Genomic DNA, 17065 nt, shown 5'->3' on the forward strand with positions numbered 1-17065 from the left:
CAATTTGAAGCCAGCCCAGGCAGGAAAGTCCATGAGATTCTTATCTCCACTTAACTGCCACAAAATCAAAAGTGGAGCTGTGTATTCAAAGTGGTAGAACACTGGCCTTGAACAGAAAAGCTCAGGGACAGTACACAGGCCTTGAGTTCAAGCCCTACAACTGACCATTAAAAATGAGATGTGTCAAGTTAAAGTTTTTTTGGCTTTAGCCCTGATAGAAGAGAATTCTTATATAAAATTTACTCTCAGAATACTAATGTTTCACTTCTCTTTTCAGACATTCACGAAAACGCTGGGAAAACTTTATCCATAGTGAGAACAGACATCTTGTCAGCCCTGAGGCCCTAGATCTTCTGGACAAACTCCTGCGATACGACCATCAACAGAGACTGACTGCCAAAGAGGCCATGGAGCACCCCTATTTCTGTGAGTCTACAGGGCCTGTTTTTAGGGGTGCCATTTACTAGAGTAAAAAAAAATCTTTCACCTTGTATCTTCAAAGCCAGTCAAAAGAATTCTGAGTATGTGCACTGGATCTTCCTCAGAATATCTATGTCCCTGGATTTCATTCATTCTTGATCACTGGGGTGACTGTCCCGGTTTGTTTGTTCACTGGTGGCCACTTTTTGAGGCCAGGCTCTTTTCCTACTTCCATCACCCTGAGCTGATAGATCAAGAGTATTTAAGGTTCGCTTTCAGGAAAGTACATGTTTATGGAAACCTTATCTAAGATTACTTTTCCTCTCAAAAATAAGTAGTTGAGTAAAAGTTGCTAAGTATCGTGTGTTTCTAAAGAAGGTAGTAAGTGGACACGAGAGAACTGAGGAAAGGAACACAGGGGAGACCCCAGGCCTCACTACTGCCAACCTCACCCCCTCCCCACCAAAGCCTGTGCGTGCCTTGAGGTGCTGCAGGGGTGCTGCTCCTGCCATTAGTGAACTTTGCAAATGCGCTTTTTCCTTTGTTGTTGGCTATGAACGATGACTTGGAGTCAGGTGCCAGTGGTTTACTCCTGTAGTCCTAGCTACTCTGGAGGCTGAAATCTGAGGATTACAGTTCAAAGCTAGCCCAGGCAGGAAAGTCCATGAGACTCTTATCTCCAATAAACTACTCAGAAAAAGCCAGAAGTGGCACTGTGACTCAAGTGATAGAAAAAAAGAAGCCAAGGGACACAAGGCTCACAGTTCAAGCCCTAAGATCAGCAAAAAAGAAGAAAAAGAGAGATAACTTGGTCTAGTCATACTTAATATTTAATTTCTTTAAAGCAAGAGCAATGGTAGGCATTTCAGGAGAAGTAACCAGAAAAGTAACTCAGAGAAGCCTATCAAATTTAAGCATCACAGATTTAGTTCTGATTGTAAACCAGATTTCAGTCAGGCAGCACTGGGGATTGAACTCAAGGAGGTACCTGGAGAAGCATTAGTGATTTTGATAGTTCAAAGCCAGCTCAGGCAGAACAGTCCTGAGACTCCATCTCAACGAAGGCAGTGAGGTACAGTGTCATAGCTGTCACCCCTGCAATGACTGTAAGCCTGAAATAGGTGGATCTCAGCACCATCAGAAATAAACAGCACAATAATAGCAAATAAATTATTTTTTTAAAGTACAAAATGGCTGGAAGCATAACTTAAGTGGTAGAATGCCAAGGCCCTGGTTTAACCTACCACCAAAAATAAATAAAAAGTTTATAAACTATTGAGGAGTTGGGAGTCAGGGCAGGAGGATCACACTGTAAAGCCAGCATGGACAAAGTTAGATCTTAGCTGAGAAACAAACTAGAAAACGCAAAAAGAGCATCTGCCTACCACGGAGGCCCTGAGTTCATTCCCCAGTGCTGCCTCTCTAAAACAAGACCCTTCTCTTCCCAACCATAACTAACTTGTTTTGTTCACTTTCCTTGAAGTGCCTCCCTTGGCTCATGCGTTAAAGAAATCAAGGATTCAATATGTTGTTATTCAAAGAAAACTGCACATAAAGTCAGTGGGAATTTTGGACCGTGGGGACTCGGGGCTTCTGTACCTGTCAGCAGTGAGCCTGTGTGTGGAGGAAGAAGAGTTCCCTGCAAGAACAGTTCCTCCAGCTGGGTGTGGTAGGGCACACCTGTAGTCTCAACTTCTCTGCAGGCTAAGGCCAGAGGATTGTGAAGACCAGGTCAGCTGGGCAGCCAGCCAGGCCCTGTCGCTGGGGGCATAACGCTGTAGAATATTTTGCTAGACATGTGTGAGGAGGCCCTGGGTTCAATCCTTGGAGGGGGCTGTGGGGAGAAATCATTCCCCTGATCCTTTTCAGTGCCTTGTCTATAGTTTCTCTTTATAGTTTTTATTGTTGTTACTTGGTTTTTGTTTTGTTTTATGAGACAGGTTCTCACTGTGTGTCCTAGGCCAACCTGAAACTGCTAATCCCCCTGAACCAATGGGATGACAGCATACATCACCATGCCTGGCTTGAATTCTGTGGTTTCTCTCCCTCTGTTGTCTTCCAGTGCTGGCTTGCCCTTGAGTCCATGTCTGGGTATCGCTACAGAAGGGGCAGATTTCTTTCCATTATGTGCTACACTGCAGCCCTGACGGCTCTTCCTGCTTTCTTGCAGACCCAGTGGTGAAGGAGCAGTCCCAGCCTGGTGCAGAGAACGCTGTGCTATCCAGTGGGCTCACAGCAGCGCGATGAAGCCTGGAGAGCGATGGGTAATGCAGCATTGATGCTTGCCAATAAACCAACCAAACAAACACAAACTTGAAGGAAACTACAGTGTGATGAAATGAAATTCTAATCATTCCTTCTAAAGGCAAAGAAGAGTAAAGACCTAAAACTGTCAGAAGGAAAGAAACTCCAAGTACTAGTGTACAGGGAGCGGCGGGGGCAGTGAGGATGCACGTAGTTGAGGATCTGGAATGCATGGGAGATGAGACGCTCGGACTTGTTGTGCACTTAACCTGTGCTTAACAGGACACCACTGTTGAGTTACCTGTTTGGTCAACAAGCTCTGAATATCTGACTTCCTATCTGTTCCACTGTGGTCTGGTTTCCTTTCATGAGAATTCAGGCTCAAGTTAGTAAAATGTCAGTAGTCTATACTGACACACTAGCCTCATTTACGAAAAAGATATTAAAACAATGACAGTATTTTTTTTTAACTTTTACAAATTCATGTTTATGTATTTTTTATGACATGAGCTCTTCAGGAAGTGTACCTCACCCCTGCAGTTTTCCTCTTGCGTGGAATTATTCATTTGGAAGCAAACTGCAGACCCTTTCACCAAGTCCACTGATGTCAGAAGACATCACTTCCAGCTCTCAAGAAGTTCCGAGCTATGTGCGTAACTTGGAGCTCACTGTACCTTTGTTGATTTGCCTAACCATAGAATCTTGTTGCTCTTCTTTTTTTTTTCTTTCTTTTTTTGTTTGTTTTTTTTTTGTTGTTGTTGTTCACAGCCTCGTAAGGAAAGCCTCACCATTTCCCAGTGCATCACCATGTGTGCACCTGTTTTTAACACACCTCTCTGAAACTATCTTTTTGTTCACAACCATAACTAAACCTGGAAAGTCAATTTTCAGGCAAGTCAAGGAGCAAAAAATTTTCCTATTAGGATTTATTCAGGAAATGCTAAAAAATAGTAAATATTTCTACCTTTTTTCTCCCTATGACAAGCAACTTCCGGCTGCCATCAGGGTAATGTGCATTTTAAGCTCTGATATGTGACCCATGAATGTGATGGCAAAGATGAGTCTTCATTGCTCACAAGCAGGTGCCGACACATGGCAAGACCAGCAGCTGAGAGGAGAGGAATGTACGGGGGGGGGGGGGGGGCTCAGGAAGGAAGGCAGTTCCTGGAGTATGTGCTAACCTAGGGTTAGGTCCACTCCTGACCTTCACATTAGCAAAGAGCACTAGAGTCTGTTAAAATTCCATCTGGGGACTACTTGCTTCTGGCATATTTGCTGGCAGTCTTCTCCTCTGGCTGCAGAGCCGTGCCTCAGCCCTAGGAGCCTACCCTAGAGTTAGAGGTATCTGCCACCACGTCACGCTTAGAATTTCTTTTAACTATTTAATAATGCCATACATTTTTTATAAGGTTAGATTGTTTGTTTGAAACATCTGTTTACATTCCATATTCCAATAAAATTGAGTTGGTAGCAGGTCCTATCTCTAAATGTAGATTCTATTTATGTCGTTTGGTCTTTGGGAACTTAAAAATGCAAATGAAACTCTTCGTACTACAGAGTTGAGTTTCGAGATTAAAAAAATAAGATCTTGCTGGGCGCTAGTGGCTCACATCTGTAATCCTAGCTACTCGGGAGGCTGAGATCTGAGGATCATTGTTCAAAGTCAGCCTGAGCAGGAAGGTCCATGTGACTCTTAATCCCCAATTAACCACCAGAAAATCAGAAGTGGAGCTGTGGCTCAAAGTGGTGGCGCACTAGCCTTGAGTGGAAAAGCTCAGGGACAGTGCCCAGGCCCCGAGTTCAAGCCCCACAGCCAACAAAAAATCTTAAAGCCAGAGAAATATTCAGTTAAGGTTCTTATACAGTCCTTACTTCCCACCTGCATTGCACATTGTGTTTATTGATCTATACATTTCTTCTGGCTGAAAGTCAAAAATAGGGCAGTAGCTTGGTATGTCAGGCAGCAGAACTCAGTGTTCTGGACTGTATGCTTAGCAGCATGCCCTTAGGGCAGCCTGGACCATTGGAGCTGTGCCACTGTGTCTTTCCTGCTCCCCACCCCATCTCCTGGTCACCATGCCTCTCCCTTGCCTTTCTCTCCTTTTTTCAAGTTGCCTGACTGGACCGGGCAAGAGGAGCCGCTGGTGGTGTTGATAGAGTGGTAATCTCACTTGTTTCCTTTCTGCTCCCCAGAGACATTGAAGCCCCTCTAGAAGAAGAGTTGGGTGATGTGGCTCCGCCCTCTCTCACTGGCCATGCTTTAGAGGTGCTGAGAAGACACGCTGACCTGCTGTCTTTGAGTTATAGCCACAGCTTTGACTCAGCTGTGTTTATTTTTAAACATACAGTTTACTTTCACAAGCACCTGTCCTTTGACCTCTCTTCATGCCTTAGACTTGGAGCATACCTGGGTTTGGAATGCTCATTCCCTTCTGGATCTGGAATTCATGCCCAGGCCGTTCCTTCCCAAGTGAAGTAAATCTAGCCCAAACCTTCTCTTACCTCTCCTCAAGTCTGCCTTGAGTGCTGGTGGAGCCAGCTCCCTTGACATTTTGGAGGTTTCCTAAAGGGTGTGAGTGTGTGGGGGAGTGAGAGTCTACTCTTACGTTTAGACTAAACTGTAGTAAATTTGCCCTCTCAATGTCCTTTTTTGTAGCATATTCTTTGTTAAACTCATCTCAGTGATTTTCATTTGCTTCATTACCTTGTAACAGGTTAAAAGTGCCTAAGACAAGGACTTACTTCCTAAAGAAAAGCAAAAAATGTGGGGAACAGGGTAGTGTTCACTGTTACCTCTCAGATGGGGCCTGTGTTGAGGGATGTAGACCTGCAGGGTGAGAACAGGCTCCCATGTTGAGCCCAAACTTGGGGTTCACCATTGCTAACCACAAACGAGCATCAGGACCCCAAGGTTGTCCCACCAGAGAGGAGCTAATGAAGCACTAGAGGACATTAACAGGCATGCTGGGGGCTGGTAGTTCAGTCTCTTCAGGTTGCTGTCTGTTGATCCTGTTCCTGACCTGCCCCTGTGGTATGTGGCTGGGTGGGTGAAGCCATTGGACACTTGATGCAAAAGGCATTTCTGGGGCTTCTTTACCACAAGTGAAGGAGCCAGGCCCCTGGAGGGGCAGCTTGGGCCGGGCCTGCTCCTGGATGTCCTCTAACACCTCAGGGCTCTCCAGGCCAAGTAGGGCATGTATGCTCCCTCGAAGGTGCTCTGACCAGCTGCCCTGTGGAGATGGAGGAGCTCCGTGGAGCCTGTCTAGGGCAAGGCAGGTAATAAGAAAAATGGATGACATGGGTGACGCTGAGTTTCAGGAGAACACATTGCTGGTGTGGGTCTGGTGGCACTTTAAGGTAGTGCGCACGAGGCCCAGAGAGCTGTGCCGAGGACACGTGGGGGCTACTCAGGGAAGGTGCTTGGGCTCTCCTGGGCACTGTGGATGCAGATGGAAGAAAAGTTACTTTGGGACACAATTGGAAACATTTTTTATATATGCATAGATCCAAGAGAACCTAGTTAACAGTTTCCATAATGCCAGTTCAGATTATATGATCTGTTTAAAAACCTGTGTTGCTGCTTGAACACCCTCGGGGCAGAGCAAAGGTCCTCCTGAACATAAATGAGTGAATGAGGCAGTCCTTTAAATGCCACCCTTCCAGTGGGTGGTCTTGAACACATAAGTGATTATCATGAAAACTGAAGAATGGGGACAGCGGGGAGGAGCAGTGGCAGGGGAGCTAGTCCTGATGTGCTTTTGAGCTGTGGAGATGTCTTAATGAAGACACACCCGAGCAGGTTTTGTGGAGGCTGGAGTCGCGATGTGGTGGCCTTATACAGGTGATACGTACTTTTGTGTCAAGACTCAACAGTGTGCTACAAATGTGATAACCCTGAACTGCATGTATTGGGGATTGTTTTTACTTTTCTTTTCCAACTGATTGAATCAATAAATTAACAAGTTTTTCACTTGTTGGCTCTTCTTGCTGTAAATGGTGACCTAAGAGTTTGGGACAGAAATCTCAGATATTCCATCTTCAATAACCATGGAGCTTTATGTTTGCAGCTAAGCCATACTGTCAGGGTTGCAATCCTTTTTTAAGTGACCACCCCAGACCAGTTGTCACTTCTGTGTGTGACATGATGAGTGGTGTGTGACTCGTGTGCTGCTGCCCATAGAGGGGACACAAGTGCTGTATGAAATCTTGATTTTCCTAAATAAAAATGTTGATAACGCCTTGCCCTCCTGGGAGGAGGCTCCCGCTCTGCTGGGGAGGGAGGACCAGACTTTGAACCGCGAAGATGGGCAGTGAAGATGGGTATGGGTCATCATCACCTTGCTGCGAATACTTGGCAGAAATGGGACTAGAGGTGCCATGGTGGGATTGTTGGCGTCATGGTTGTGTCTGGGTTGTGATATCCCTCACCACCGTTGTGCCTGGCAGTGCATGCTTAGGCACATGATAGTGATTGACAGATGAGGGATGTTTCATCCATTTGGTTTTTTTTACTGATCTCTCTGGACTTGGACCTTTGGGAGCTAGACAGGGTGCTTAATGGTAGAGGTAGTAATTTAACACACATGCATCTTTTTTCAAATACAAAGTAGCTAAAGGGCAGTGTGACAGCTTTGTATGTACAAAGTGCTTGTGTGTGTGTGTGTGTGTGTGTGCACACACTAGTCCAGGGGCTTGAACTCAGGGCCTAGTTACCGTCTCTGAGCTTTTCTGCTCAAGACTATCTACCTCTTGAGCCACAACTCTACTAGTTTTTTGGTGATTAATTGGAGAAAAAAAATCTAGAAGACCTTCCCCTGCCCTGGCTGGCTTTGAACCACAATTCTCAGATCTCAAGCTTCCTTGGGTAGCTAGGATTACAGATGTGAGCTGCTGGTGCCCAGCCACAAAGTGCTTTTCCTCTACTGTGGTACCTGGAAGACACTAGTAGAATTCTGCCACTGTCCTCTCCTCACCCACTATACTGTGCTGGACATAGAAGTGATCTCAAGAGGAGTTGAAAATAACTTGAGTTCACTTTTTGCTCTTTATTAGTGGACTTGGCCTTTCTAAAGTAAAAATCAAGTCACCTTGTTCCTAGCCACAAAACATCCTTGATAAATTGGGCCAGATGGAAGGGTCTAGAGTTGGACCGGTGGACCTGTAGCTTGTACAGAATTATCACAGGACTTGCCAGGCTTCCACAACAGAGTTCCAGACCCAAGGAGCAGGGTGGAAGAGCCCGGTGGGACACTTTCTGGGGCTCTCCTTCCAGAAGGTCAGGCTGCAGAGTGTGGGAAGTGCAGGAAGAAGATAATGTGTGTGGCCTGAGGCCACACAGCAGGTTCTCACTGTCCCGATAGTAGCATGGACAGGTCAAGCTTGCATTCTGTCCCCAGCCCTCTTCAAGAGACCCTGGGCTCTGGGTCAGATCGATTAATGGCGTCTTTCCCCTCCTCCCATCTCTCCCCAGGTCTGTTGCGGCTCCTCCCACTTTTCCATAAGCAGAACAAGAACCAAATCAAACGTCTTAACGTGTGTAGAGAGATCACGTTCCGTGAGCAGACACAAAACGGTGGCAGGCTTGGTGAGCACGAACTAGACCAGCTGAAGGGCAGCCCACCACCGTATATCAAACCTCACTTCCGAATGTAAAAGGTTCACATGCCTCTGGCTTCCTGTTGGCTTCCTCCTGACCCAGAAAGCATGGGAAATGTGAAGGGTATGCAAATGGTTGTTGGTTACTGTTGCTCCTCACGCTCCTGACTGTCCAGTGGCTGCCTGGTTTCCCAGAAAACCACTTTGGCTAGCTGACCACAGACTCCACAGGGGGTAATGTATGGCATGATGGGCAGTTACATATTATTTTAAAAGTATATATTATTGAATAAAAGGTTTTAAAAGAAATGTATGGAGAGTTTTCAGTATGGAAGGGGCCATTGACCGAGACCTATGGCCAAAGAGACTGAACGAAAGCACATTTGTGCCAAGTTTTTATTTTGTTGGGTTTCGTTTTTTTTATGGTTTTTTTAAAGCAGTACTGGGCTTTGATTGAACTCAGGGCCTCACACTTGCTAGGCAGGTACTTTACCACTTGAGCCAGGCCTCTAACCCCTTGGCTAAGTTGTGATCAGAGAGAAGCCAGAGGAAGGCCTCTTGTCCCCTCCACCCGCTCCCACGTCTAAATGGGGAGAGTGGCCCAGCATTTCAGGTGGATAAATATCAGCTCTGGTGAGCTGGAGAAGATGCCTTAGCCCTTTCTTATGTTCCAACATTTCCTTCCACCTCCTAGTCCTAGCCTCCCAGCATGTTGTGAGGAAGCCCCTTGTCCTGGATGCAAGTCTGCGAAGAGGCAGCAGAGTGGCCAGGGACTCGGGGCTGCTGCTGCATACATGCCTGGTATGCCTCAGGACCAGAGGGAAAGGCTGGAGACGCTTCCATTTTTTCTGTGGAAATGAAGCCAGTTTACAAATGAGCCTTCCCTGGCTCCCTCAGGCCTTACTTCCAGTCAGCTGTGCCAGTCAAAGTGAAAACAATTGCCACAACCTGGTGGCCCTCAGGCCTTGCCACTGGCCAGGGTCCTTACACTGCCTTGGAGGACAGAAGCCTGGGCAGATCCAGACGCGGGGCAGCCGGGTGGTGTGTCAGCTGGGTCTGCACAAAGACCATTTACTCTGAACATTTGTTCTGCCACTGGTTCTGAGCAGCTGCAGCCCTGGTGTGGCTGCTCACAGTATTTGGTGCCGTGATGGGGTGAAGCTAAGAGGCTCTGTCGGGCCCTTCCCATGGCATCATGGTATCCTGTGGGCCTGCTTGTGCCATACCCATCAGTTCCTCAGGATGAGACCGCATGCCTCCAGACAGCATGAGTGGCGCCCAGGGCCACTGGCCACAAGTCAGCAGGAACAAGCCATTGGCTTGGCACCTCCTGGCCTGATGGCTGACCTAGTTTTTTCAGACTCTTTAGTGGGACCTTTTTTGATCCACAAGTTTCTGTTGGTCTTCCAGTTCTCTGGATGGCATCACAATACCTCGTTTGTGTGTCTGTCTACACACTGTGGATGTGTTGCCGCAGTATACACCTGTTGGCCTTAAGGCCTTTCCCAAATGTGGAGGGCGATGTCCAATGGGCTTCATGGTGATGAGCCTGGGAATCCTGTAGATGCTCAGTTGACCTTGGAACAGTAGCTCTGCCCTTGTCCCCTACCTCCACCCTGCTTTGAACCACAGCTGTCCCCAATTTCCCAGGTGAGACTTTGAGAGACCTCTGAAGCCTATCAGATTATCTTCTGTAGATTGAAATGGTTGGGTGGGAGAGTGATTGTAGGAAGAAGCAGGAGTTTTTACTTAAGGGCCTTTTAATTCAAAAGAGGGATCATGGAGCCTGTTAGCCTGAGTACCATCTATAGCTCCTCCACAACATGCTTGAAGGTTCAGAGCATCTGTTTAGCTCTTTCCATAGCCTGTGGTTGGTAGTTTAATATTTGTTGCATTTTCATTGTTACCAAATTAATAGATGTGGTAAAGAGTTAATAGTGAAAGCCCCACCCCCAACAATACCCCTCATGCATACGCACACAAAAACACACACAAATACATATGTACATGTGTATGTGCATACATACATACATACCATTTTCCTCCCCTGGAGGAAACCACTATTAACATTTGGTGTTGACTACCATTTTAAATTAGAATGATTTTTATAGTAATAGAAATATAATCAAACCATACATTCTTAAAACTCATATTACACTTGATTGTAGCAATCTCTCTTCACCAACATGTATACATCTACCTCGCCCCTTTTCATGGTTGCACAGTATTCCATTGTCGATGTGGCAGGTGCACCAACTCCTTCAAGATGCCTCTTGGGGATGTTTCTACTTGAATTTTGCTGCAGTAAGCGCATCTGCCCATACATTTCTGGATGGGTTGTGTTTGTTATAAATCTAAACAAGAGTTACCATCTGCAGTTTTTATAGAAAGGGGACGGTTAGGGTTCTGAGAACGCTGCTTTCAGCCCCTCCCACGCCAGTACGGTTGGATCCAGGATCACTTTAGTCATGAGGATCTCCAGACACTCAGACCTTCTGGGGCCTATGAAAATATTTGAGATGCAAAAAAGTGATGGTGTTACAAAAGGGTGAAAATAAAAATAAGTGGACTTAAGTGTAAAGTGTAGAATCCTGTTAGCTTCCCTTAGTTGTTAAAGTCCATATTTGCTTTTGAAAGTGTGTTTTCTCATGAGAGTCACAATCACAAAGTCAATTTCAAAAGCAAATTCTAAATATTCTTTTGAAAATTTACAGGAAAACATTGTTAATGGCTGGGGTGGAAGGGCGTGGCTCAAGTGGTAGAGTGCTTGCCTAGCATGTTCAAAGCCCTGGGTCCCAACTCCCAGTACTGCCAAAATTATGAAAACAATGGTTGCATTTTCGTGTGTTTGAAATGTGTGGGAAAGCCTTTGCAAGTAAGCGTGCTGAGGGCCAGCAGTCTTTCAAAATAGCCCTGGCTTTGGGGAGGTAGAGGGGACATGAGGACAGACAAGCTGCCTGCTTCAGAATCTTCCTGAAATGCACTGCATCCAGTGAAGAAGGCCACGCTCAGGTTCAGAACTGAATGACTGACTGCTGCATTTGAATGACGTTCTGGGGAAACAAACCCAGGAATGGAGGACAGATCCATGAGTGCCTGAGGTTAAATGACTACAACAGGTAGTCAGAGGTTATCTGGGGGGATGCTGCAATTGTCCTGTGTCCTAAATGTGCTGGATGATTATATGATTTGATGCCTTCATTGAAACCACTCCAAAAAGATGGCTGTCCTGCTTGCAAATTGAGAAGTTCTTTTTTAAAATTAACAGTAATGTGCAGAGATCCAACAGAGTCCCACTTGGACTGTACTTGGGTGAGCAGGAGCCTCCTCTGCCCGCCGCGGACTCTGGCTGATGGTCTTGTTTGGATGGAACTACTGAGATCTGGGGTTCCCCACTTGGCCTGCCAGCTGGAGACAGCAGGCGTTCACCCCACGGCTATTCCTCCCTGCCACCCCCACAGCAGGGAGAGGTGGGAATAAGCACTGCCTTACAGTAGGTGACATGTCCCTTGGGTGCCCCAAGGGCAGGTGAGATTCTAGGCTTGAGCCAACCTGAATGGTTGTTGTTCTCTGGTGTTAGCACCTAACCAGGGCTACTGTGCATTGGAAAGGGATGCTTACCGTTACTCACTGTTTTCAATGATGTCTTTGTAATTAATTAAAGTTGTGCATTAAAAAAAAAACAATGTGTCTGTGCCTTTAAGATCTATTTATAAATCTTGTTTCTGTAGCTACAAATTAGTTGATTTTGTAGATAGAGATGAACATTTTATTAACTTACCTATTCAGTTGACTTACACATCACTTCCAAATAGCTAATATGAAAAAATGTATACAAACCTGACAAGGTGCTGGCAATGTGGCTTAGTGGTAGAGTGCTTGCCTAGCATGCATGAAGCCCTGGGTTTGATTCCTCAGCACCGCATAAACAGAAAATGCCAGAAGTGGCACTGTAGCTCAAGAGGTAGAGTGCTAGCCTTGAGCAAAAAGAAGCCAGGGACAGTGCTCAGGCCCTGAATCCCTGGACTGGCAAAAAATAAAACAAAAAAAAATTAAGTTTGCAGACAATGAACATTTAAAAAGATTTGATTTAAATAAATTTAGAAGTTCAGATTTAGGATTGATAGTATTTGAATGCTCCAGAGAAATTTGTCAGGGTTTTTGTTTTGTTTTGTTTTGTTTTTTGCCAGTCCTGGGGCTTGGGACTCAGGACCTGAGCACTGTCCCTGGCTTCTTTTTGCTCAAGGCTAGCACTCCACCTCTTGAGCCACAGTACCACTTCTGGCTATTTCTATATATGTGGTGCTGAGGAATCGAAACCAGGGCTTCAAGTATATGAGGCAAGCAAGCACTCTACCACTAGGCCGTATTTCTAGCCCACCAAACTTAAATTTTCTTAGACATTGTAAAGTTAAACCTACTCTAATTTCAATTTTCTTTAGGCATTTCTAATTAAGTTCAAAGCAAGCCTTAAATACCTCAATATACTAGGTACTCATACGAGGCAAGCACTCTTGCCACTAGGCCATATTCCCAGCCCCAGGTATTCAAATCTATCACCAGAATCAGAAACTTACTCCTCAGTTTGACATAGATTGTTTTTGTTGTTGTCGTTTTGTTTTTTTGTACTGATCTTGAGGCTTGAACTCAAAGCCTGGGCACTGTCCCTTAGATTTTTCTGCTCAAGGCTGGTGCTCTACTACTTGAGCCACACATCTACTTCTGGCTTTTTGCTGGTTAATTGGAGATAAGAGTCTTAAGACTTTGGCTGGGAATGTGGCTTAGTGGTAGAGTGCTTGCCTAACATGCATGAAGCCCTGGGTTTGATTCCTCAGCACCACATAAACAGAAAAGGCCGAAAGTGGTGCTCGTGGCTCAAGTGGTAGAGTGCTAGCCTTGAGCAAAAAGAAGCCAGAGACAGTGCTCAGGCCCTCAGTCCCAAGCCCCAGGACTGGCAAAACAACAACAACAACAAAAAAACTCTTAAGACTTTCTGCCCAGGCTAGCTTTGAACCGCCATCCATGGGTCTCAGCCTCCTGAGTAGCTAGGGTTACAGGCATCAACTACTGGTGCCTAGCTAACAAATTTCTAAGTTCATAGGTTTAGTTTGCTTGCTCTATTTTCTGTATTTGGGAAATTTTTTGTTATTGTTTGTTTTTCATACAAGGCAAGCACTCTACCACTTTGAGCCACAGCACTGCTTCCAGTTTCTGGTGGTTAATTGGAGATAAGATTGTGGACTTTCCTTCCAGGGCTGGCTTTGAACAGTGATGCTCAAATCTCAGCCTCCTGAGTAGCTAGGATTTCAGGTGTTAGATAAGAAAGCCCTAAGCTTTTTTGCTTAAGACTAGAACTCTACTACTTTGAGACACAGTGCCACTTCTGGTTTTCTGGGAGTTAATTGGATAAGAGTCTTACAGACTTTGCTGCCAGGGCTGGCTTTGAATCATGATCCTCATACTCAGCCTCCTGAGATTAGGATTACAGGTAAGGTATGAGCCACTGGTGCCTAGCCAGATCAAATTCTTTTCTTTTTTTCTTCTTTTGCCAGTCCTGGGACTTGAAATCAGGGTCTGGGGACTGTCCCTGAGCCTCTCTGTGCTCAAGGCTAGCACTCTACCACTTGAGCCACAGCGCCACTTCTGGCTTTTTCTGTTTATGTGGTGCTAAGGTATCAAACCCAGGCCTTCATGCATGCTAGGCAAGCACTCTCCCACTAAGCCACATTCCCAGCCACAGATCAAATTCTTTATCCCAGCTCAGAACTGGGAGTAGGAGGAGACTAAATATTTAGGCTGTCTAATGGTAATGCAAAAATAGAGCTGAATGCGAAGAAGAGTGGTTAGGGTGGTTGCTAAAAATATCCTCCTAAAGTAGGGGAGTGGACTGCACAGTGCCTCTGTCCCCTGGATTCATGTTCAACTGGGACCTCAGAATGTAAGCTTAATTAGAAAGAGGGGTTTTTTGCAGATGTAATTAGTTAAGGATCTGAAAATTGCACTGGATTTAGGATGTGCCCTAAACCCAATGACGGGAGTCATCATCAGAAGAAGAAAGGATGTAGACACAGAAGACGGCCAGATAAATAGAGTTAGGAGTCATGCTACCACCAGCCAAGGAATACCTGGTACCACTGGAAGCCAAGAAGGAATCTCCTAGTGCCTCTGGATGGAAAATGGCTCTGGACAAACCCTGACTTTGGACATTGGCCCCCAGAACCTGAGAGAAGAAATGTCCATTGTATTCAGCTGACCTGTTTCTGGGAACCTCCCAAAGTAGCCATGGGAAGCTAATGCAGGAGCATGTGAGCAAGCTGAACGCTGAACAATGAGAAGAGGAGCTGGCCAGCACGCTGAGCAGCCTAGGAGGAGGGCCAGACAAGTGCAGGGCAGAGGTAAATGAGGAGAAGGCTGTGGACAGAAGGTCAGTGAAGGTTAGGGAACAAGCTAAAGCAGGTCACACCAAAGTTTGAGGCTTGGCTCTTCACTGAGTCAGTAGCTATTAGAGTGGAGCAAGTAAGAGGATTCCCCTGACTGGCCCATGTAGGATGAGACTTTGGGGTGGCAAAGGTGCAAATAAGAGAAGGGAGGAGGCTGCCACAAGCAAACAGGAGTGACTGATGGCTTGGATGGACCTGGCCAGGGCCCATATGGTCATGCAGTCAGATTGAGGAGGAATTGGGCTGCAGGTATGTATGGCTCAAGTAATGGAGTACCTGCCTAGCAAAAATGAATCTCTGAGTCCAAACGCCAGTACCAACATCAACAAACAAACAAGCAAAAAGAGCCACTTAATCATATTAATTGCATTCAAATATTATGATCTAAAAATACTGATACTGGGTGTGTGTGCCAAAGAGATTCTCAAAAGGTCCTTAAGGGACAGTTACAGGACAAGGAGATGTAGACAGATAAAATATGACAGAAGTGTGCCTGGGCAGGCTATGCAGTTACAAGCGATGTATTAGGATCAATGCTATATGGGTTTAAAGCCATAGTGCTGGATAGCCAGTCTAGTATGTGTCTCTTTTAGGCCAAATAAAACTTCTGTAAATATCTGCATATGTTTATTTATTCATACTTAGGTGAATCAGGAGGATAGATTAATCCCAGGTGAGGAGGGGTAGGACAGGAAGACACGAATAGACAATGTACAGATGCATACAATTATTTCTGGATGCTATTTTTCATAGTTTCTCAATATACTATATTAGAAGAAAAGAAACTGACAAAATAGAAGCTTTTGACGCAGGGTGGATAACTGCCTTTTTTTTCTTCTATAATTATTGGCTAGTTTTCTATTTCTAGATTTGGGATTGGTAATTTCTTCTAGAAAATTATTTTATATACAATTTCAAATGGGTAGTGTGCAGTATTGAAGCATCATTATAACTTGCCTGGTTATTTCTATTTCTTTTTTTCTGAATAATTATTTATTGTCAAAGTGATGTACAGAGGGGTTACAGTTTCATATGTAAAGCAGTGGGTACATTTCTTGTACAATTTGTTACTTCCTCCCTCATTTCCCCCCTCCCTCATTTCTATTTCTTAAATGTTTCATTGTCTCCTTCTCTCTCCTCTGCATGTGCGTGTGCGCACCAATCCTGGGGCTTGCACTTAGGGCCTTGGTGTTGTCACTTAGCTTTTTCACTCGGAGCTGTGCTCTATTTTTTTTTTTTTTTTTTTTTTGCCAGTCCTGGTGCTTGAGACTCAGGGCCTGAGCACTGTCCCTGGCTTCTTTTTGCTCAAGGATAGCACTCTAGCTCTTAAGCCACAGCACCACTTCTGGCTTTTTCTATATATGTGGTGCTGGGGAATTGAATCCAGGGCTTCATGTATTCAAGGCAAGCAACTCTAGGCCATATTCCCAACCCTGTGCTCTACTTCTTGAGTCAGCTCCACTTCTAGCTTTGTGGTGGTTACTTTGACACAAGAATCTCATGAACTTTCCCTATGAGGCTGGTTCTGAACCAGGATCCTCTGATCTTAGCCTCCTGAGTAGCTAGGATAATAGGTATGAGCCACCAACACCTGTCCAGGTCATCTTCTCTTCTTAAATTATTTTTTTCCCATGAGGGTATTACAATCAAATACTATAGTATTACAATAGTACAATCAAAGTCTGAATGTTCACTAGCCTAAACTACATAAAGTCTCCAGAACTCATCCAAAAATAACAATTTCATATTAAAAGCTTTAACTTTATACTGTAATAAAATGTATGTGTTCCTTTACTTCCATGTCTCAAAATTCTGGATGGATTATTCAGAGGGTTGATGTGAAGACTGAATAAATTAATGTAGGCCAAAGCATTGTCCAATGTACAACTATAGTGGTAAAAACTACAACTATTTTTTTTTCTGTCAGCCATAATACCCAGCCCAGCCTAGGCATACAACATGCTATTTAAGTTGACACTGTGACAAGTGGAAGTCTCCAAGTTGGAGGGTGGGGGGAGGCTGGTTCTTTCACATTAGAAATACTATGGCTTGTTTTCTTTCTTTCCTACAATGTTCTAGGTATTGATTTTCCCCCTGAAAATACCAATTAATTTAATTCAACCAAATCAACTTCAGTTTAATTTTTAAAGTTAATTTCTGTTTGTTATCACTTCTGTCCTGCTCTTTTTCTTTTTCTTTTTTTTTTTTTTTTAAGCAATGCACTTAAGGCCATATAGATTTTCCCCAGAGTGGTGGACTGCATCCATTCATGGAGGCCTTATTCATAACTAAAGGCAATGATGTATATAAGACACTTAGCTCAGTACTGGCTAGCTCGCAATAGCTTTCTCTTCTACTCGGCCAAC

At 44.9% G+C, this 17065-nt stretch overlaps 1 protein-coding gene across 1 annotated transcript in view; it reads left to right on the forward strand.

The window, feature by feature from the left end:
* Csnk2a2 (casein kinase 2 alpha 2) overlaps positions 1-11827 on the forward strand; it is a 47655-nt gene extending 35828 nt beyond the window's left edge. Inside the window, exons 10-12 of the mRNA XM_048355477.1 lie at positions 278-426; positions 2591-2684; positions 8135-11827. Of these exons, the coding sequence (XP_048211434.1) occupies positions 278-426; positions 2591-2667 (226 nt within the window). The 3' untranslated portion in view covers positions 2668-2684; positions 8135-11827. The remainder of the gene's footprint in view (positions 1-277; positions 427-2590; positions 2685-8134) is intronic.
* The last annotated feature ends 5238 nt before the right edge of the window (positions 11828-17065 follow it).

This window comes from Perognathus longimembris, chromosome 10 (assembly GCF_023159225.1).
Source record: "Perognathus longimembris pacificus isolate PPM17 chromosome 10, ASM2315922v1, whole genome shotgun sequence".
Taxonomy (NCBI): Eukaryota; Metazoa; Chordata; class Mammalia; order Rodentia; family Heteromyidae; genus Perognathus; species Perognathus longimembris.